Below are 24,014 nucleotides of genomic sequence, written 5' to 3' on the forward strand. Positions count from 1 at the left end.
ACATTCTTTCATTATGCATAAAGTATAGTGTAACTATTGAACGTTTTAATTACATGCAAAATATACTTAGATGAATGGAATAATGCTTGTATAACATGGAACAACAGATGTAGTTGTTTAGGGTGGATGTCATAGCTATGGGAAGAACTGGCAAGTAACATAACTGCCACCATATAATGTAAACAGAAGCAGGAAACAGCCACGGGCACATGAGATGTGTGATGCCATGTCCTTGAGACAATCATTCAGAAGATTCTGAGTCATCTTTCATCCAACTTAGATATTTATCATGATAAAGATTGAGAGGTAAGCTGTAAAAAAAAAAAAAAAAAAACCCACAGCACACAAAATAATTAATTTACCCTTTTTTCCAGTCACCATTTCAAAATAAAATATGCAGTTAAAGGTTGAAAGAAGGGAAGGTTAAAGGCAGCAGAGTCATGTACTGTAACATCACCAGTAATCAAACACAGGGCTTTGTCTGACTGTCCATACAACCGTTGTCATGGGCATTTACATTTTTCACTCCTGATGAAGATATAATATCCCTGTCTGCCTGAATACAGCAGAACATGGAGAATATATTTGGTTTCACATCACAGAACAATAAAGAGTAACTGTTCCATAAACTCTGCCATTAATCATTTCAAAATACACATTGAGGTTCATCATCAAACACACATAAGAAAACAGACAAAATGAGGAAAAGGTAGGCACAGGGAGGAGACCTGTATTCTTGAAGTCACGCTGCTGTCCTACAAATAGACAATATTACAGATCATCTGCTCCCTCCTAGAGCAAACTGTCAGAGATTTGTGGCTAAGAGACGTAACTTAACAGGGTCAGTGACAATGTGCAAACAACATCAGCTTTTGAATTTCCAGCTTTGAAAGACAAACTTTCAGTTGAAGACTCTGTTTTCAGCACAGTTTCACGATAAAATTTGTACATAATTAGCAATATCGTAAATGGTACATAGGTAGCCCACAGCAGGCTGAGATGAAGTATGTGAATGATTTTGATGATTGAATAAAACTGAATAATGTGCAAAGTATTTCTGCCAAGTGTTACTGCTCTGACACTGATAATCAAACATAATCAACTCAGCTGGATTTGTTTGGACCGTAGGCTAAGGTTGTGTTTGTGTAATGTATAAAACAGCCATGTCCTGACTGTATGCCTCACATCATCAAGCGTGATGGACAGGGAGAGAGCTACACTCTAGCATGCATAATCATGGAGAAACATTCATGCAGGTCTACATTTCCAGTTAACTGCAGCAACTCCAACGGGATCGCTTGGATTTGTCAAGTATTCTAAGTGCTATCAGTTAGCAAGTTAGCCTTAAAACAATGCTGCTTGCTGTAAAGACTACCCCTGAAGGAACAACCCTTTTGAAGAGTAAAAAAAGTGTATAAAAAGTCACTTAACCAAACTACGAATTCTCAAAGTAACAACATTAGAACTGTTTTGTCTGCTTGAAAAACAAGTAGGTAAAGTAATACAACGGTCAGTGATATAACAATAATTCAAGACACTGGATAGCAGAACTAGCTGCAATAGAAGTTAAAGCATTAACTAATGTGTCTTTCAGAACTCATGCCCATCCACACAAACAGCCAAAAGCCATCTCTGCTCCTGAACACAGCCAAAGTGGTCTGACTATAGCCTGAAGTAGCTACTTTTCCATTTTAGGCACCCACTTTAGACTCAAGTAAGCATGGTCAGTTTGGCATAGATATTCATACTAAAGAAGGGAGTCCAATGGATGTCTTAGTCGCTTTCAAAGGTTGTAAACATTTTGGCATTAATTAAAATGTCTTTGTCGCATCTCCAGCATTCTTTTACTTGTCTTGCTCTCGGCCATCTTTGCCCACAACCTCCCTTTCATTTTTGTCTTTTTCATATTTGTTTCTTCCGTTTGTTGATGAAGGTTGAGGGGCCGTTGAAGGTGTCAGTTCACTTTTATCAGCACTAGAAATTTCTTTGTCCACGACTAGATCCTCTTTATCAATGAGTGTTTCATCCTTTTGAATGTTTTCACCGGATGTGACAAAGGCCTTAGTGGCAGCATGTTTCCTTGCATACTGTCTGTATGCTCTCTGGATGACAATGGCTGATGTGTCCTCCTGTTTGCGGCGGAGGGTGGTAGTGATGGGTTCGTAGGACACTTTAGAGGGATTGGAGGCCATGAAGCGTTCCTCCATCTGCCCCCTTAGGATGTCCATCTCCCCACCCTCGCCCAGAACACGTTTTGTGAACGCAAACAGGATGTCCAGGCAGTGAATGCGTTCACCGCTCACCATAGGTAGATCCATGGAGATCAGTTCGACCTTGTTAGGCTTGGCTATACGTAATGGTGGGTCCAGAGCATCTGCAAATTCTGACAGCTTATTGTACTCCATGAACTGTGAGGCATGAGGATCAAACTTTTCCCAGACCTCATAAAACATTTCAAAATCATCCTCACTTAGTGGGTCCGCGCTCTCCTCGGTGGCCACGCCGAAGTTTTCCAGGATGACTGCAATGTACATATTCACCACAATCAGGAAACATATGATGATGTAGCTCACAAAGAAGGCAATTCCCACAGGAGGATTGCCACAGTCGCCTTTCACAGAACTGCCAGGATTCTCCGTGGAAGGGTTGCAATCATCTTTATTTTTGTTGAGAATGGGAGCCAGTAGGCCATCCCACCCTGCTGAGGTGGTGATCTGGAACAAACAGATCATGCTGTTGCCAAATGTCTCAAAATTGAAAAGGTCATCAATGCCTGATTCCTTCTTGACGTAAGCAAAGTTTGACATGCCAAAGATGGCATAGATAAACATGACCAAGAAAAGCAAAAGACCAATGTTGAACAAGGCAGGAAGTGACATCATCAAGGCAAACAAGAGTGTGCGGATTCCTTTGGCACTTTTAATAAGGCGGAGGATACGGCCAATCCGAGCCAAACGGATGACTCTGAACAAGGTTGGCGAAACAAAATACTTCTCTATAATTCCTGAGAGAAAAATACCTGAGGAAAGAAAGCAAAACATATTTAACAAACTGTGAACAATACATGCATACTGACAAATGATTTCAATGTATTTGACCACAGTGAACAGAGGCAAGTCATACCAATGATCGACAGGATGACTACGATGAAATCAAATACATTCCAGCCATTTGTGAAAAAGTAATGGCGAAGCGAGATCATCTTCAACAAACACTCTCCACTGAAGATGACAATGAATACGCCATTGATCCAGGTGAGAATTGTGGTCTTTTCCTTTGACTGGTCAGCAGTTTCCACCATCATGGCTACCATATTAAGTGTTATTAAAACCATTATTACAATATCGAACGCTTGTTTTGTGGTGAAGTCAAAGATGTATCCTTGAATTTTGTTCTGTAAAAGACAAAGTGGGGAAACAAAAATACATTTTAGCTATGAAACAAACATCAGATTTGTAATGTAGATTTGATGTTGTCATGATTAAAGTTACATACTGATGGTCTAGGAATAGGTTTTTGTGGTTTCTTCGACCCCAGTTTTTTCATGGCATTGTAGTATTTCTTCTGTTCTTCAGTCATGAAGATGTCTTGACCTCCTAGGTAAAGAGGGGATGCTAGGCATGTTAAATCACGGCTAAGGTGCTGAGGAGTTACTGCAGAAAAGAGCAACTGAGAGTAATTATTTTAAATATAAATAAATATGTCTGTCAGAATTTTAAGCAAAAATATCCAATTACGTTTAAAAAGCAGATGTGATACTTATCTTTTTCTTTTGCTGATTGAAGTTGTCTATTATGACACCAATGAAGAGATTGAGAGTGAAGAAGGCTCCAAATATGATGAAAACAACAAAATAGAGGTACATCCTCAGGTTGACCTCATACTCTGGTTGTTCGTCTGGCTATAATAGTGGCAGAAAATGACATTAGTAGGTTAAAGTTACAAAGCTTAAGGTTTCAGTCCTGGTTACCCCTATCACTGGTACTCTCGCTGAAAATTAATGAAAGAATAAAAAGCTATTAATTTATTTTTAAAAGATAACATGCTATATATTTAGTCATATAATAATATACAACAACGTATATTGTAATTGTTTTTACAAATGTTTGATTTCTTTCTATTCTAGCCATTTTATTTTCTCTACATAATGAGCTAGTTAGATAGACCTAAATACACTGATTAGCCATTGCTGGAAAAATTTCAACCATGAATAATATCAAAAACATGCACGAAAAGGAAAAGACATGATTATTTGATTACCTTGCTTGGAGAGTCCACAGCAGCATACATGATGTCCATCCAGCCCTTAAATGTAGCCTGTATAGAAAGTAACAATACCCATGACAAATACTGTAGTAGCCAAACCAACACAGCAAATAGCATATTAGCTTAAAATTACTCATCTTGTGCAATTATCACAGATATAATCACTTACCACTTGCAGCAGTGCAAGGTAACCCAAGCCAACATTGTCAAAGTTGATTTTGAGGTTTTTCCAGCGAGCAACATCTTCGCCTAACTTCAAACAGTCATTCTTGGTTTTCACCTCTGTTGGAAGGAAAGGCTTATCTGTGGTTTTGTTGAGACAAACATGGAACTTCCCCGCGAATAAATTGACTCCCATGATGCTGAAGATGAGCCAGAAAATGAGGCAGACCAGCAGCACGTTGAAGATGGAAGGAATGGCCCCGAGCAAGGCGTTGACAACCACCTGCACGCCGACACACAAACATAACCCGTCTGTGCAATAGGTAGAGATCAAATCATGTAGAATAGATGCACAACAGTGTATGCTAATGCTAATGGTAAGAATAGGAAAAAACACGAGTGAATGTTTCAGAGCCAACATACACATCAGCATGAACTCTTCACAGCTAACACATGACTAACACCAAAGCTGAAATACATTGGCAACTGCATGGTAAAGGTGGGAAAAGAATTAGGAGAGGAGCTGGAGATTGATGCTATGTATCTAAAAGTGGTTTTAGCGGGTTATAACTAACTTTTAGAGAAACATTGAAACAGAACACCTTGTAGAGGTAGGACGATGCCGCAAAATTTGCTTACTGTAAACAGAGACATGAATAAAGCATGAAGAAATCATGTTAAAGAACCCAGCAAACAATATCCAAAGCAGTGAAATTATAATGGAAACTATTGCAGCCCTACTGACGCACATGAAAAGCTGTTCATGCAAATGAGGGAATTCACTGGCTACCACGTGAGGAGAAGACCATCATCTCAACAGTGTAAATCTAGACCACCACAATATGAAAGCAACTAATCAATACATGCTACATTGATTTCAGCAGCTGACAAACCCTCCCCCTTCAGTTACATAAGTTCTCAAACCCTGTTTAGACCATGCTTGCATTGCACAGCAAATTATTTGAATGGTAGGTGATAAAATACTTAAAACAAAAATATTATTTAAGTTTTGTTACAACAGACACGGCGCCACTTAAAGGAATAGTTTGACATTCTGGGAAATTAGCTGATGTGCTTTCTAGCTGGGAGTTAGAGGTAAAAACTGACAACACACTGTTTGTAGTCAGTTTCACTAGATGTGGACTGTGTGAATAAGCCTTCCTGCCAACGTCTGAGCTCCTAATCTAGAGTAATATCAATAGTCTCCTCTAACTCTCAGTAAGAAAGCAAAAAAGCACATTCTGTCAAACTATTCCTTTAATCGATATCCTGCATCACTGGTGTAATATTGGATGGTAATGTAAAGAAAGTCATGTAATCAACCCTGAGGACAAGTAACAGCTGGAGAAAGGGAATTAGGGAAGAACAGGAATGCTTCACTCACATGCAACATGTTTTTGGGGTATTGGTTCTCTTGGTCTTGCAGAGTCATAGAGCTTTATGCTGCTCTTTGCCAGACTGCAGAGTGCCTGTGCTCTGTACCAGTACAGTGAGCTGGTGGGAGACAGTGCACCGTGACTCTGAGTGACTGGGGAAATCAGATGACTCTTACCCTCATGCCTTCGAACCGCGACAGGGCTCTCAGGGGCCTCAGAGCTCGCAGGGTTCTCAGAGACTTGATGGGACCAAGATCAGAATATCCCATGGCATTGGCTGTCAAACTGACCAGTGAGACCTACAACACATGCACACCCAGTTTAAAGGAAGCATTGTCAGATACAACCATATGCCTCTCATTAAAAAAACTAACAACCACTAACAATTGTTTAAAAACTATGTGTGTTTCTGTGTAAGCAGAGGCGTTTCAACCTACGTCGACAATGAGGAAGTCCAGCCAGCACCAGGCATTTGTGAAGTACTTAGCAAATCCATACGCCACCCACTTCAGTAACATCTCCAGGATGAAGATGTAGGTGAAGATTTTGTCTGCAAACTCCAACATTGTTTTAATGGTCTTCCTCTTCTCAATGTAGACGTCTTCAAATGCCTGAATGCGAAGAAAATGACAGTGAGCACTTAACTGTAAATATAAAAACTAATAAAACATGTATATCTTATTCAAAATCTTACTTTGCGGGGAATCATAATCATAATTTCTATATCTGTAATAAACCATAGCAGTGACAACAGACTAAGCCCGAGATTCCACTGGGTGCAACACGTTGTCGTTTTGACTGCAAACCCCGCTGGACGTGTTTCAGAAGCAGAGCATTCTGCCTGCCTGATTTTGTTGACTTGTTCAGATTTTGCTGATTTGGCCATCTTTCCTTGATATTTGTGCTTCTACCATAGGTAAGTAGGCTTCATAGTTAAATGGTGTCTTTTTTTGTCTGTTTTGATTGTGTTTATTGATGATCTACGATAGGGAGACTGCACAAAGTGTGTTTTATTTTGAAAATTTATCAGATTCTCTGGATTGTTCCTGTGCCTGACTTGATCTACTCTGTCAAGATTGATGCATCATCTGTCAAAAATACTCTGCGCATGTTCCTTGTGGAGTAGAGCGGAGTGCTGTTTCTGGGTCCGCCCGGTGGAACTGCATGCATTGTCTAGAATGGCAGCGATCAGCTCCAACGGACGCGTCACGTAAAAAGGTGCCTGGTTGAATTCAGGGGTAAGGTGAGACTGCACTACCTCATCAACTTAAATGAAATGCTCTCAAAACACAGCATTTTTTGGAATCTACTGCCTGACAAGAGGTGCCAGGCAAAATATGTAAATACACAGACCATATTCACAAAGTGGCCGTCATGCTCAGGGTAGAGGCTCATGCTGTTATCAGAGGGAGAATGTCTTACTGCTGTTTTTTCAGGTTTCAAGCCATGTAAACATGGGGAATCTGACAAATCGTTATCATTGACTGATCAGCAACAGAAACTGAAAAGACTGAAAAGCCACATTTCAAGGTAAAACAACACATTTGATAACCCATTAGCTAATGTACTGTCACGCAACAGCTAAAATAGGCATTCAGGGACTTCCTAGCCAACGCTACTGTTTGATAGTGTTACACAATAAGATAGGAAAGGCATAAACAACAACATTATGTGTGGCTACAACATCATTATGTGACAGTATGCTCACCGGAACGCATATTTCTTATGTTCAAAGAGATCACATCCAACACAAAAGTGTGTTCCAAGCACTTTAGCATTGAGTAGTCGGGTGAAGAGACAGCGAGACAGTTAATGTTAGCCAAGTTACATTGCGAGCTATCTTACATCCAATGTGTTTTACTGCCAGCCTTAAATAAAAGTGTCTAAAATGTGTGTTGATATTTTGGAATTATTTATGCCTCTCCTATCGCATCATGTAACACTATCAAACATTAACGTTAGCTGGGAAGTGAATGCATGCTAATGTTAGCCTTTGTATAACGTTAGCTAGTGTGTTATCAAATATGATTTTTTACCTTGAAATATGGACCAATGTCCCTCCAGATTTTTGCTACACAGTGAAATGATTTGTCAGATTCTGTACATTAATGTCATTTGCAGCATGGACCACAGCAGTATAACATTATCCTTTCTGAGCTTCCCACCCTGAGTGTCCTATCAGAGGAAAATGGCCGCTGTGTAGGTATGGTCTACCAGAGCAGCAAAATCAATTATTTTAAAACAACTTTATTCACATTTTTCTTCCTGCACAGACCTACCAGTGCTCCACTGCTAAGCAGGATCATGAAGATGATGAAGCTCTCAAACCAGTTGTGCTCCACTATCCGGAAACAGGTCTTCCTTAGCGTCCACCACATTTTCCACCGGCCCACATCCACATTTACCTGACAACACTGGAACTTTTGCACACAGCCTGAGCAGAGACAAAGAGGCGATGGTGATTTACCAGTGTAACATGCAGTGTCAGATTCACACCAAGGCTGTAGTCGGTTAAGTGGTGGCAGTGGCTGTAGTGGTATTCACCCTCAGGAAAGCAGGCGTCAGGTTCCATGGATTCTTCCAGTTCAAAGTCTACAGACTCTCCTCCCTCCCCGCATGGCAGGCCTTGCACTGTGCTGCCCTCAGAGGAGCTGAGCTGTCCATCATCATCTATAACCTGCAGATGAGGCCCAGCAAAACCAGTGTTAGGTGAACAAATATAACAGAGCAAATGTAAGGGCCTGACATGCTGAACACCTGTCTGTCCACACACTTCATGCACTCAACATTTCTTCAAAATGAAGATCTTTTCATAAAGAAATACTCATAAAATACCAAGAGACTTTCACAAGACGTGTAAAAGGTATATTTTAACTGCCACTGAAACAGACTGCTGAGTGTCTTGTGTAAGGCTGCTGGTAAGAAGGACTTCATTGACATGCACTGAGTTGAAGTTTGAATCAGATGTCTGATGGCTAAAGTAAAGAACATGCATGGATCAGTGTTTGCAGTAACAAGATTTAACCGATCTTAGGTTTTAATGTTGACATGAAAACCATGTCTTTCTGCAGTCTAAATAATTAAAAACAAACTAACATTAGAGCACAGTTGAGTGCTTGTCAACAGTTGCTCCTGTTGTCTAGCCTCCTCATAAACTCCATTTAATGTGGTAGAGGACACCCGACTCTCAAAGACATGAAAAAGGTGTTGCTGACACTGATTAATCAGTATCGTTTTCAATGTTTTAATGATGCAGTTCGCTGTTATTTATTTCGATAAATGAGAGTACAAAGATAAGAGCATACTACAGCTGTCTGCAGCATGACTTGTTTTAACTGTAAAATGTTAGTCTAACCAATTAGGGACAAACAATATGCACAGTACTCGTTCAATATAAAAAGAAAACAAAGTACATGCAATTAGGCAGAAATATCTAAAAGATCATTGGATATTTGAAGCCTGGTGGTGTTGTACAGTAGCCACATGCTCTCTACTTCAGCTTGTTGTTGTATGTCTTTCTACAGGGTGTGTCTCCTAATAGCTGGTGGATGAGAACAGCTTGAATGCCTTCCTGGAGAATGCCGGAGCACTTGGCTGTCCTGGGACCAGCTAATGCAGTGCAGGGAATGATGTAAGCATGTTACTGTGATATACTGTGAGCACTAAAGTCAGTGTGTTGATGGTTTGTACTTCAGTCCATTCATCCTGTTTCTGATTCAGTAAACTGTGGAACATTATATATTATATTTCTCTTTTGAATATATCTATAGCATGGTTAAATGAATCACTACAAACCACCAGCATGTTGCCATCATCCCATTATGAATGTTAATTTAAAATGACATATATCCTGGTTGGGCAATGCGATCAATGGGTTTGATGTCACGATGCAAAATCCACTCCCTAACTCCAGAAAACAATACGAAACATGACAAAAAAAATTGAAATGAAACTAGTAAACACAACTAACTAAAGAATAAAGTCAAAGTAAAAATCAAATGTGACTTGGCAGTCATTTTGCAAAGACAGGGTTTTCACTGATATTTGAATCAATAAAAATATTCCAGCATCAACCAAAATTCAAACTCATGGCTGCAGAGTGAATGAAGTAAAGCCAAAAAAGGATGAGTGATCTGCTCTAAAGGTTATTGGATGTTGTTTTAAACGAGGCAGGCAATCTCCATGAAGAGTGTAATGTATAGTACAACAAAAGTGTTCTTACGAGACTCCTAAAACTTTGAGAGCATCTGTAAAGCAGCAGCAAGCAAGCAGTAACCATGACTTTGCTAACAAATCTTCACATAAAACATTACATTTAAGTATGCAAAATTATTTAAAGCTGAGACAAAATTTTAAAAAGTAAATTTCACAAAGTAAATATATAAATTGGCATCAACTTTTTGCACATAATAGACTTGTTTCTTCTTTAGCACTGTGAGCTTTTTTCTCACATAAAACAAGCGACCCCCTTCAGAAGAGCATTCTGCTACCAAGCACTCAGACTTAAATGACACATAATGTAATCTACACATTGGTATTTTCCTGTCTATATTGCCTCTCCGTGTTAAATGGTCGTGGTATATGGGCTCCTCAGGGGAAACGTCACATCACATGCTCATACCTCAATGCAATGGAGTGTGGACAAAGTGCTTCAACTAGACTACTGCGATGTGCCCTAACACATGTGTTCGCCAAGAGCCACAACCCTGAAATCCTCTGTCATCCATCACACATCATACATTTGTCTGATTGGGATATAGCTGCTAAGACTTGGTTTTATAGGAGAATTATTAAATGCATCTCTTGGAACAATCCACATAAGTGACCTTACCACATGGCACGCTGCATCAGACGAGGCGCTGCTGAAGTCCTCCGTGTTGAGGTTTTCAAAGTCAGACTCTCCCACAGCGATAGGAACAGTGACAGTCAGACTAGGATTGTTGATGAAAGACATGATGGAATCATCACTCTTGCTGCTGACTATGTACTTGTCTCCATTTTTGTCCACTCCGGTCACATCCCCATTGCCATTCTTAGGAAAGTCTTTGATGGTATGGTTGGGGATACCGTTCGGCCCTAAGGGTTTGTGAAGCTCATCCAGAGATTTGTCCTCGCCCTTCCCTTTCTTCTTATTGCGGCGACAGGCACTGCTGCAGCTGCTTCGAAGCAGGGACTTGGCGAAGGCAATGCCGTTGTGAATCCGGCCAATGGCAATCTGCATATTGTTCATGTCGCTGTCATCTTCCGTCGCTGCCAGGTTGTCAGCACTGAATGAACTCAACAGCAGGGCCAGGAACAGGTTCAGCACCTGTCAGGGAATGACATGACTTCATGTAAGATTGAGTTAACCTTTAGCTATTGTACTTTATAATAACAACGATATGTGTAGCTATAAAAATGCATCAGAGAGTTTGACAAGTTGGACTCATGAATTGACCATAATAGATGATAATGTACCACAAGGTTTCCAATAACCATGACCATCATGTAGAGAATGATGCACATGGTCATCCCAGCCACCTCCATACAGTCCCACATGGTCTCTATCCACTCTCCACAAAGCACTCGGAACACAATGAGGAATGAATGGAAGAAGTCATTCATGTGCCAACGGGGCAGAGTGCAGTCATCAGAGATTTTACACACACAGTCCTTGTAGCTTTTTCCAAACAGTTGCATGCCCACCACAGCGAAGATGAACACGATGATGGCCAGCACCAGCGTCAGGTTGCCCAAAGCCCCCACTGAATTACCAATTATTTTTATCAGTGTGTTAAGCGTGGGCCATGATTTAGCCAACTTGAACACTCTCAGCTGTAAAAAGAAAAGAAAAACAAGTCATTTCACATGTTTCTGCTCCCAAAATGCAGCTGACACATTGACTGTGACACATAGATTTACCAATCTGAATGATCTCAGAACAGACATGCCGACCACGTCTGCCAAACAAAGCTCCATCAAGCTTAAACTGACAATGATCGAATCAAAGATATTCCATCCCGTCTGGAAGTAATAGTATGGGTCCAGCGCGATGATCTTGAGGACCATTTCAGCCGTGAAGAAGCAGGTGAATACCTATATAAAAAAAACAGACACACTGACCATTCACAAACATGATACCTATTTTGCAAAAAACATTTTCAGTCCTCTACACTCTATGGTCCACTCACCACATTGCCCACAGCCAGCATTTTGGTGAAACTGTCGGATACTGGATGATGTTCCATGGCCATAAACAATGTGTTTAGTACAATGCAGATGGTGATGGTTAAGTCCGCAAATGGATCCATCACAATTATTTTAACCACCTTCTTGATTTTCATCCATGCTGGACAGCATTCCCAGATGAGGAAGGTGTGGGCAAAATCGTACCAGCAAGGAGGACACTTCTGTCTTGATTCTTCAAGCTCTGATGCACACAATTAAAAAACAAAAAAGTTTTACCTGAAAGTACCATTTGTCTTTTCAACACCAACAGTATATAATCAAGATAGGATACCCATGCCATGGTGTACAATACCTACCCTCCATTGTGCTGGTTATGACACTAGCTATACTATGAGCTCTCTGTCTGGCCTCTGGGCCCTCGAGGAAGTCCATAAACTCCTGGTGCGTTCCTCCACCGGCCTGTTTATACTCTGTGTCAGTGGTGTCAGCCTGGAGATACAAACCATTGTTAAAGATACAATTGTGCTTCAGAAAATAAGTTATCATGAGTACGCAAGAGCTAGCATTTAGCATTTGTAATTGCATTTGTACGAAGCAGGGATGTCAGTTTCACCAACAATTAAAGAAGTGTAGGTTGCAGTATGTTCACAGTATTGCCTACTGAAATTAATAGAATCTCGTGGCAGCCCTTTCAACATATGACTCATTCTACTACCAAAATCATGCTTTGAAAGAAAAACAGCACAACAATTAGGTCAAGTATGCATAGTTAATGGGTTCAGTTTTGAGAAACCACTGGTGTGGCCTTTTTGCTTCCTTTGACGATACATAGTGCAACCCAGAGTGTGTGTGTGACAGGAAAAGGACAAACAAAAAGAAGAAAACGGAAATAGAGCTATGTGCTAAAGGCTATTGACAAATGAAATAGGGCCATTTGGGCTAGACAACTCTTTCTTACATTATCTCCGGTGGAGGCCATATCTACTGTCACTTTAGGCAGAAGGAGCCCCACAGGTGACAATGGGAGTGAACTCCCCCCGACCAGAGACACAACCCCATTGCAGTCTACTGAGCTGTGCTTGATCCCATTGGGTGGGATTAAGCGAGGCGACAAGAAGCTGCACTGGCTCATACTGCTGCCGCGTCGATCACGACTCCTGGGGAGAAACAAAGAGTCCCTCCGACTCAGGTTGTCCTCAAATATACTGTTCTCATCATCGGCAAACTCATTCTCGGAACCCATGTCCTGTGCTGGGAAGCGGAAGCTGAAAAGGCTGGTCCTGCTGTTCCGTCTGGATGAGAACAGGGGTCCACGAAAACTCAGAAAGGACTGGGAGAGAAAGATACTCTTCAGTGGTCACGTGATACATGCCCATCGTAAAGAGGAAAGAGCGGTGATGACAATGATCGTCATGTGTTCAAATGACATAAAAGTGATTTGAAGAAAAAAAGTGCATGATGATGATGATGATGATGATGTTGGTGAGCATTGTGAGGAAGCTGCAAAATTAATAATACATGTTGTGATGACTTAGAATGGTCAGGATGATGAAGAAGGAAAAAGATAACGATGATGGTGATGATGATGGAGAAGAAAAAGATGATGATGATGATGATGATGGTGATGATGATGATGATGATGATGATAATGATGGTCATGTTGATGTTAATGAGCATTGTAAGAAAACTACAAAACTAAAAATGCATGTTGGTGATGACTGAGAGTGGTAAGGATGATGATCATGGTGATGATGAAGAAGAAAAAGATATAAATGATGGCGTTGATCATGGTGGTGGTAGTGATGATGGTCATAATGATAAGTTGAGAATGAGATTAATAAATAATGAGAAGTTGATGAAGACAAAAAAGAAGATGATGATGATTATGATGAGGATGACAGTGATGACACCATTGACAATGAAAATAAAATAAAAACCATCATTATGAGAAACGTTTCATTGGGCTTAATTTTATGACATGAGAGTAATCACAAAGTTTGTTAGCAAATATAAGTTAGCAAATATATTTGTTAAATACTAAAACACTGAATATTCTAAAATCAAACACACGTATCTTACATCGATCAGCCATTCAAAGGGCTGTAATATAACCTTAATAGTCTCTTTATCAAACCATTTGCTTCTCCTGCCTGTCACTCATTTTAAACTCTGTCTTCCTATTGACAAAAGTTCGACAGAGCTTTATAATACATATCTGCCATTCAGTTAAGAAGAGAACACTTATCAGGGACTGGGGCTTTGATTTCTCCTGATAAAACCTTAAAGAGAGAATTGTTTAGATATCATGGCCACTGGTGCGAGCATGAATGTCAAGCTGATGTCTGAGAGGCTTAGTACATGAGAGTATTTTTACAACGTTTTATGGTAAAAAGGGTGTAAGTCATGTCAACATGGGACCATAAACTAAAAAAGTTTAGATATTGAATTTAAATTGTATCTTTCTCGACTGATTCACAATTGCCGTGATGAAGATACATGAGTAAAAATTGTATGAAAAGGGCTTTAGAATTGAGACGGCGCGTAGTAATCTGAAAGCAGGGCAACAGTTCAAAATACATACAGAGTATCACTGTTTTCACAGACAAATCATACTGACAGATCGTACTAAACCTGATGTGCCGATGAGCATTTCATGTCATAGTTGAGCAGGTTTGCGTCCACAGAGAAGCGGCAGCGAGCTTTCTTCATACTGTCCTGTGACTCGGATTTAGGAAACTTCTCATCGGCTCCTTTGCCCTCCTCCTCCTTTCTTTTTCTTCGCCTGTTGCGTCTCTCTTTGGCACTTTTGGAGCTGAGCTTGGAGGCGTCAGAGGAGCTCTCGGTGCCGCCGGCCTTTTCACCGACCTCCCCGCTCTCTGCAGCAGCTGCACTCGCCGCTGCCTGGAAGAGGAAAGAGAGAACAGTAAGCCTGTTCACAGGTGGAATGAATCTTTTGTCGCTCTTGTATTGTTACTGATGCTGTGTCATCAGCTTTATGCATAACAGAACTTTGCTAAAAATATTACATGCACACAACATAGAATAGAAGTGGGTTTACATTTTTTATGCCTTGTTTACATGTAGACTTTGGAATATCCCAAAGGATCGGAATACTTCCTCTACCGCTTGGGAAATCATATGTATTACAGGGACGTGTACTGTATAACTGGTTTGTTCCATGTAAACATTATACGGAAGATTCTTAATGACAATACTAATGTGCCAGCAAACACATATCTCATAGATGACTGAAAGTTAACCCCTTTAGCTCTCTTTCTTAATGTGAGTTCTAGGACTAAAAACGCATCCCAAATTTACGTTGTTCAGCTGGAATCAGTCCTTGTTAGGAATCAATGGGCTGAGTGATGGCATAACCTTGCATTGTATGGGGATCTTGGAGTGCCCTTTACCTGAGCGTCTTCTTGCTGCCGCCTCAGCTGATCAAGCATGGCCTGAAACTCTTCCTCCTTCTCCCTAGCCTCCTTTATGGTGGCCTGGCTCTGCTCCTCGTAGGCCATAGCTACTACGGCCAAGATCAGGTTGATCAGGTAGAAGGAACCGAGGAATATCACCAGCACAAAAAAGATCATGTAGGGCTTCCCTGAAGCCCGCAATGTCTGGAAGGGAAAAAAAAATTGTATTGGTATGCTTACTTTATACACTTACATTCAATACTTCATATACCAATCTTTCATTTCTTAATCCCACATTATGTTTCCTATTTCCTTGCCTTTAAAGGCAAGGAAATAGGAAACAGGACATTTTCAGAATTCAGAAAATCTTGGCAAAATGCACTATATGCTGTAAGATAAGTAATTGATTAATATAGGAGCTGACATATAAGAGCTTGTTGTACCAAGCAGGTAATGCTACTCAATCACAAACAGAGCTGAAAAGATTTGCTCATGGGAGCTTTGTTGTTTTTCTGTTTGCTTTACAATGTGTAGTGTCCTATTCAGGGGCGCCTGTTTGCCTTTATGTCCATTCAAGTTGTATTTGCCCGAGTCACAGCGGGACTCATCTTTGTTCCTTTTCCCCAAGATGCACCTGCACGGTATTTTGAGGTTTGTTTGAACATTTTTAATACCAGTATTGTAATGTGAGAATGCTTTGTCTTTGACAGCGCCACTCCTTTACACAGCAAGCACTGCTTGTTTGTGACATGAGCTCAAACATTTCATCAACCTGCCACCAAACACGTTCTTCTCACAGGGTCACTGCGCAACCGAAGGGCCATGGAAGACCCATAATGGCACTTAATGTGAGGCACAGTTACACAGGAACATCTGGACTAAATTAACAGCTCAGCACATCACTCACTCATTCAATTATATTATTACTAGAAAATAATTTACTCCAGCACAGTGTGTACTTTTGTTCACTGCCTTTCAACATTGGTGGGAATCCCTCAATTAGACATAAATTGGCTGTGTTCATGAAATTTTAAAAAGAACATTTTCTGTTGTTGTTGGGGTTAAGTTCCCTGCGAGTTCCCAAGTGGGGACACTAACTCTCCTCTCTCCGTATAAAATGCCACAAGGTCACATATGTAGACATAACATTTCATTTTTATGCAGATGATAATCAGGTGCATCTTTTTCATGAATGTTTTGAATATCCTGCAATAACATTTTAAAACTTAAGCACCTGCACATTAGAGAAAATCATACTTAAGGTTGTTGTCTTTAAACATGGAATTGTCTTGCATCCTTGAGTGAATGTTTGTTTTGCCAAATTTGAAGACATTCCCAGAAGATGTTCCTGAGATATTGCATTCATATTGTGCTCCGTCTTGTGTATGAGGGTCTAAGGACAGACAATGTCGTAGTCTGTAAAGATTGTAAAGCCCCTTGAGGCAAATTGTGATTTTGGGCTATATAACATATGTGCTAACTAACATAGCCGGCCGGGTGATGTGGCTCACTCAACTGACAAAACAACAAATACAGATTATCCATTAATTCAACACGATTCAGGTTGTGTTCTTTGAACATGTTAGGCGTGCATGAGATGCTCTGCTGTTTATGACCAACTATACATAATTGCTCAATGTGATCTATTGAGGACAGTAAAGGGATCCCTCCAGTGAGGTCATTCCCAGAAGTACTTCCCACTCTTTTTCATTTCACTGCCTACCTGCTGGTAAAGGTTTTCCCAGTAATCCTGTGTCATCAGCCTAAACAGAGAGAGGAAGGCCCAACCAAATGAGTCAAAGCTGGTGTAATTATAGTCTGGGTTCCTTCCCACTCTGATGCAGGAGAACCCCTCTGGACACTGCCTGCAACGAACAGAGAGTCCGTGAATCTCAGGAAATCGTCCTGCTGCCGAGTCACACTGTGTGGTAATGTTAATGCAGAATCAGATACATTCATACATGGATTGTTTTCATTCTATATTGTCCATATTATATTCCAGTCTTCTAGTACTTGGGGATTAAGCTTACCCAGCTTCACTGCCATTTCCACAAAGCAATGGATCTCGTTTGCCTGGAAGGTAATAATGATTACCTGATGGGGAAAGAAGGAAAATCACAGTTTTGCAGTCTGTGGTTAAGACTGTGGGTATCAGCGGCGGTTGCAAACAAGCCCAAGATAGACACTGGATTCTGATATGATATATACCTCTACACCCTGATGCAATACAGCATGAGAGTGCTGCAATAAATCATCTCTTTGTGAATATCCTAGTGCTACGTTTTTGGGTCAGAAAGGTATCTCAAATGAGTTGTGTTTTTTTCTGTTTTTGTTGTGACCAACTCAAAGCTGAACAGAGGAAAAGGAAATACTCACTCTTATTGAGCGCGTACTCGTCCCAGTCGAAGAAGTTGTCTTGTTCGCCCGTTCCATTCGTGTCGGTCCCATTATATGACGTACCATTCGTGGTGGAGTTGTCATGTACTGGCATCCATACGCACTTTTGCCTTAAATGGCCCATGAACAGCTGTAATCCTATGAGGGCGAAGACGCTCAAGCAGAAGACAGTGAGGATCATCACATCGGCGAGCTTCTTGACCGACTGGAACAACGCACCAACGATGGTTTTCAGGCCTGCCGGATACAGTATCACCTGTTACTCTCAGTGGCCAATTAAAAGACATTGTCTACATTAACTCACAGTGGACATTTTAAATTAAAATGATCATAATCAATGCAGCAGAACCAGAGATATTAGCTTTTTTATTCCACAGATTATTTTCTGACAGCTACATTACCCACAATGCAACTCAATTACTGGATAGTTCTGTTGGAGATAGGGGTGTGTTATGCTTGTAGCAGCTAATGTAGCCTTGACTGTATTTTTTTTCCTAAGATGGCCACATAAAGCCACATTTGTCCATCCAATCATAGCAAACAAATGTTCTGGATGTCAAACCAAAGAAGATTAGGGTTAGGGAGCTGGGCTGGGCTGGGCTTTAAAGGGTTCACTATGATTGGATGAATTTTTTGCCATCCTATTGTAATTTTTTCCAAATATGCAGTACTCCATCCCAAGACCCGTAAAAATAGTTAAAGTAACAGTAAGTTATTTTTTTCTACTACCATCTAATCTGTGATATAAAGATCTTTCACAATTCTGTGATGTTTTAATAGCAACCACTATTCTTCTTCTAGGAACAGGAGAAGGAAATAAGCCTTTAGCCACGCCCCTTTTGATAACACTGTTTATCAGTGAAAACTCAATGTGGTAATCAGACAGAGGAAAAGGAACACAGGAAATAAGGATCATGCATGTCAGTGATGATGAACATGCAACAGTACTGGGACACACCCTCGCCACAGATTACGTGACATTATGCCTTCATTAACCACAAACAGCGAGGAGCAGACGGCAGTCAAGATACAGTCCACTCAGAACCATCAGCGCCAGAAACACAAAAAGCAGGTTGTTCAGAAGACATAAGCAAATGGCACAGATCTCACAGAGTAACTATAAACTGTTTGACAAATCTACTAAATCTTCCTGATTTCATTCATTCATACGAAACAGCTGGACCTGCAAACCGATCCGCTGAAGACCTGAAGACATTGGGATGCCCAGGATCGTTTTTAGGATTGTGGGAGTTCAGATTGCTGAAACAACTCTGTGACATATCTGTGACAAGGAGGTGGACAGGTGGGTTCAGGGATCATTCCACACAGCACGTTTCATGACAGTTGCAGGAGGGGAGGCTGAGGTGGAGCGGGAGAAAATCGTATAAGAAGCTACCTAACATGCACTATGCACCTGCTGCTTACCTGGGATAACTGAAATAGCTTTAAAAGCTCTCAGCACTCTGAATGTGCGAAGAGCTGAAAAATTCCCTAGGTTTACAAACTCTGTTACATACCTGCAGGGAAACGTAGAATTACTATGGAATACTGACTGAGACAACAACACAAATAACACAGACCGAAGCCAAACAATCTTAAATAGATAAAGTACATGACTAGATTTGAGTACATACAGTATCAGGTGAAGCAGTGAACTGGTATAAACTGACGCATGCACACTGGTGAAGGTAAGATGATAATGAGATCATTGTGATGAGTGATAAGATATGCAAACACAAAGGATAAATCTGGTGCTATGCTATTATGTTCTTATTGTCAACAAATCCCATAAAAACAATGATTCCTTTTTCTACTAACAAGCATTGTCTGTGTAGTCAAAGCCTGAGTGTTTGTGCCATAACTCTGCGTTGTTCTATATCTGTTCAAAAACACATGAATGAGCCACCTTGTTGCACTGGGTGACACGTTCCAATGTTACCACGGACATGGGGACTGTAGTTTATTTTGAGTCAGTGCCACATACGCTGCCCTGCTGCCGTAAGTGTGTGTTAATGCACAGCTGAGAGTAACACCTGTCAAATGCAGTATTCACACCTGTTAGCTGTTAGTGTCCAGCTGTTTGTTTGAGCCTTTCATGAAGAAAAATGGTTCTAAACTTGAGCAGTTTTAAAGTTCCTCTTCTGATTACAGCCCCCAAACCTCATCTGTGTTAATCAAAATGACATATTTAGACATTTTTTCCATGAAAAATGACTTGGATGTAACTCTACACCTTTTCCTTCATTTAGCATGACAGATCTATGAATATGCAAATAGTCCCCGCCTCTACCTCCACCCACCCCTCCGCTGCACACCTGCAGCTCGAGCATTCCTGCTCACCTTCAGCTCTGCTCATCATACACGCAAACTGCTACACAATGGCAAGTGGTGATATAGGCGCACATACATGTTCGACCCGGAAAAGAGCGAACAGTACAGGGTCGCTGTATCAGAATGGTAATGTTTTTTATGTCTCACTCTCTACGAAGTAAGAAACATAATAGTAATAGACAACACAAGCCTTTGACCTAACTATGCAATCATGATATGGTTGGACCTGGTGGTTTGAATCTGGGTTTCTCAGACTCAGCAGTCCACAGCAGTTCAAAGGAGAAATGCTCAGCCACGGCCTTGACTGCATGTTTCGCTCCTGATATATCTCGTGACATATAAAAAACATCCCATAGACATGTAAATGAGGTTAAAAACTGCATGCCGCAGAGAGATTGGCTCATGCATTGTTGGTTTGGAATTTGTTGACATATAGAATAACACCAGCCTTATCCTTTATGACCTAACAAATGTAAAATATGATGACATGTAATATAGATGCATGTAATAATCATACTTCAGATCCTTTGTTACAACCAGCAGTGAAACCAGTAAAACATGAAACTTGTTTGCTTATGCTCCTTCAACACAGGCGCTCTGCTAAGAAAGCTTTGGGGAAATGATGTCACACTTGTTCAAACATTATTCTGATTGGCTGAACGTGTGGCAGGTACTCACGCCATGACGATGACACTAAAATCCAGCCAGTTCCAGGGGTCTCTTAGAAATGTGAACTTCCCTATGCAGAACCCTCGGGCTAAAATCTTAACGAGGGATTCAAACGTATAGATTGCAGTAAATATGTACCTGTCGAGAGAAAAAATGGAGCTGTTAAACCAAACGGCATTTTCACCATGTGAGCGAGCATGTGATTCAACGTGTAATTCACAGGAAACTTACTCTACAATCTTTGCCCAGTCGGGCGGTCGACTCAGTGTCATAAACACACAGTTGGCAATGATAGTGCACATGATCACCACGCTGAACAATGTGCAGGCAGTTGTCAAGGAAGCCGCTTATGTTATCGGGGAACTGACTTTTTTATTTTGTTTGTTTTTAATTCATCATATCTCACACCAGGCAGCATTGTAAACACTTCACCCTCCGCGGGCTCGACATAAACATGCTTATCAGATCGATATCTTGATGAAAGGATATGAGTGTACCAAAATCCTAATTGATATTCTTCTGAGAAGGTTGAAGGGGCTCAGGAGGTACAAGGCAGGCGCAGCGTTGAAGCGGAAGATGAAGTTTCCTTTGTTTAATACTATGAAAGTCTGAGAGAAAAAGGGAGACACGTATAAAATACTTGTACTCATTATGGTTCAAAGATAATGAATGATGCTATCATGGAGATACTTACGACTACTAATCAGAGTACGCACTTCAGAGTACAAATCACTAATTACATAATGTATATTGCTGATAAGCCTGATATAAATTGTTTTGGTTGGGCTTGTCTTCCTGTCATCTGAGATTTAAAGCCTCTGGCTGGACGACGACACTGCCAGGATAACAGCTGCCAGATGAGAGAGTCCACATTTGGGTGCAACGCTCCTCCAGCCTCTTTGTAAATATTAAGCCACATATTATACCTACCTAGCATGGATGTTTATTCTTGACCTGTCAAACAGTGGTTTCACACTCAAGACTTCATGCTAAAGTTTGAAATCAAGCAGACCTACTTTCTGATTACGGTAGTAGGGGTCCAGGTCCTCCAGCGGTGTCGACACCATGCCTTTAGGAACGTCCCCGTACAGAAGAGGGAGTGATTTGCCCGCCTCCAGGTCACGGCTGGGCTTGAGCTCATTCTCATCATTGCGTTTCCTCTTTTCACCCTTGGGCTTCTTGGGGTTCTCCTCTGCGATCCGGGCCTCGATGGCTTTGAGGGACTCACGGCTAAAGGGGCGGAAGCTGTCTGGACCTGGTGGTACAAGCAGCTGTGCCATCTTTTCATCCTGCACCTTCAGAATGAACAGCTAGCCCTCCAACATGAGAAAGGCCTGAGGGGTGAGAGCAGATAAGGGGCTCTGAATAGAGGTTCTTAAAAAGCTGAGTTATATCTTTCGTGATTTAATGTGAAATATAGTTTTATTGGAAGCAAATCATTGAAAGTATTTCTTGCCGCAGACTGGAACTGCTTTAAATGGAGAGGACAGGAAGGGCGGGTGTGGTTCAGTTCTTCAGTCAGAGATCATCATCTCAGGAAGTGGCAGGCTATAATGAGCCTAGAGATGGCTGTCACACACATAAATTCCTGCCAGCTATGGTAAAATTAGATCTAATTATCTGCTCTCCAGTAGATAAAATTAAGATTTGACATGACAATGATCAATTCCAGGTGAGATTATTGCTCCTTACCGCCATCCCTCAAAATGAAAAGGGCCCACTTTTTACTCAGAGCCTGAGACAGAGCGGCGGGAGGAAAAGATTCATCCTGCTAATAGGCCTGAGTGTTAGGCAGACCTATGCAGTATTAAATATGAATGCGCTACAGGCTGTGCTGCAGCACGCTGGGTGCCTTAGCCTGATCTGAATGTAATAGCGTAATAGAATACTTCCACGCGCTGTGATGCAAGAAATCAATCACAAACACACTGGTCAATCAACCGCCCACAGCGCTGGGTTGTACATGTGTGATGTAATTGCAACAACAGACGAATATCCAACTGCTAAAACAGAGCTTTGACTTTTAATATGTGTCTGTGCACATGGCTTTCACAGCTATGTAAATGTCAGGTTTACACTGAGAGAAACCAGAGACACACAGAGACACAAAAGATGAAACTCAGCAAGTAGCTACGGGTTTAATGGGTTTTTGGTATTGTACAAGTATCTTGTGTATAAAGTACTGCAAATCAACAGCAATACCAATGATGAAAGATTCCCTGCACAGAGATGATCATCTGCACACGTGCGTCAGCTGACAGCTCTGGACAGGTCCAATGACTTACGTAAGTTACACATATTTACGCCTGTTGTATGATTTATCCAATATGTATCCATCCAATAATATTAGTGGATTAGTGTGCATGTAAACGTAATTATTGTCATCATGAACAAATGCCTGTAGACCTGGTATCAACCTCTGTTTAAGACCAGAGGGGCTATATATATATAGGCCAAACTCCAGCTCCAACACACACACACACACACACACACACACACACACACACACACACTGAAATTACTGTATTTTAGATCTGAGTTCAAATGATAGGATACATTGTACTGTCTTTGTATGGGTTTTAGTAAGTGGTGCAGTGTGCACACTTTAATGGATGCTGTTGGTTATGGTGCAACTACTCTGCTCTGTTGTGCTGTGGCTTTATAAGTGAATAAATGTGAAAGTGTACATGCCATGATAGTTTACAGTAAAACGTGTAGCCCTTTGTTGCAGAACACCACATACTGCTTACATTATTTATGGTACAGTAAGTACTGAGCCCATAGCTTTCTTCTGCATCAAGTGCATTGATAAAGTCCCTCTGATGTGCTCTGTTCAGAAAACACAAGTCGCTCCACTTAGCTACAACTACAGCACATGACTATTTCAATGGTACAATATAACACAACAGTAAGACAGACTTCTTGACTGCGTGATAACTACCTGAAAACATACAATAAAATAAACTTTGATTTGATGTTCACCCAACAAGGTCAACCTGCAGCGACTAACCTCTACAGAGGTATGCATCATTCTGTCAATCTGTTCCCAACTCATTACACACAACTTGAGATATGAGCTGCCACTTTGAAGCTTCAAATAGGCCCACTTCATTTTATCTGCAACCTGTCGGCATCATGACCTTGTGCCGACTAACCTAAAATGGATACCTTTATTTTCCCTCAACTCCCGCTGGAACAGAATGTCAACACGTTCGTTGGCCATTTGCTATTC

The 24,014-nt window shown here is 41.0% G+C and overlaps 1 protein-coding gene across 1 annotated transcript; it reads right to left on the minus strand.

The window, feature by feature from the left end:
- Nucleotides 1–341: 341 nt before the first annotated feature.
- scn1laa (sodium channel, voltage-gated, type I-like, alpha) lies at nt 342–22,062 on the minus strand. The gene is made up of 25 exons (XM_041950178.1): nt 21,799–22,062; nt 21,272–21,390; nt 21,014–21,103; nt 20,792–20,920; nt 19,208–19,299; nt 17,762–18,019; nt 17,416–17,479; nt 17,109–17,250; nt 15,383–15,589; nt 14,604–14,873; nt 12,329–12,461; nt 11,975–12,213; nt 11,706–11,879; nt 11,262–11,618; nt 10,636–11,112; nt 8,349–8,481; nt 8,084–8,238; nt 6,242–6,415; nt 5,981–6,103; nt 4,436–4,711; nt 4,261–4,317; nt 3,764–3,901; nt 3,496–3,600; nt 3,124–3,394; nt 342–3,019 (listed from the first exon to the last, which is right to left on the minus strand). Exons 1-25 carry the CDS (start codon nt 22,060–22,062, stop codon nt 1,845–1,847), a joined length of 5,622 nt encoding a protein of 1,873 aa, XP_041806112.1. The 3' UTR covers nt 342–1,844.
- Between the last annotated feature and the right edge of the window lie 1,952 nt (nt 22,063–24,014).

Source organism: Chelmon rostratus, chromosome 13, assembly GCF_017976325.1.
Source record: "Chelmon rostratus isolate fCheRos1 chromosome 13, fCheRos1.pri, whole genome shotgun sequence".
NCBI lineage: Eukaryota > Metazoa > Chordata > Actinopteri > Chaetodontiformes > Chaetodontidae > Chelmon > Chelmon rostratus.

Coding starts and splice junctions, on each gene's coding strand:
- scn1laa (XM_041950178.1), bottom strand. CDS start 22,062: ATGGCACAGCTGCTTGTACCACCAGGTCCAGACAGCTTCCGCCCCTTT. Junction 21,104..21,271: donor ATTAGGATTTTGGTACACTC/ATATCCTTTCAT, acceptor AACTGCCTGCAC/ATTGTTCAGCGTGGTGATCA. Junction 17,251..17,415: donor GGAAATGGCAGTGAAGCTGG/GTAAGCTTAATC, acceptor TGTTCGTTGCAG/GCAGTGTCCAGAGGGGTTCT.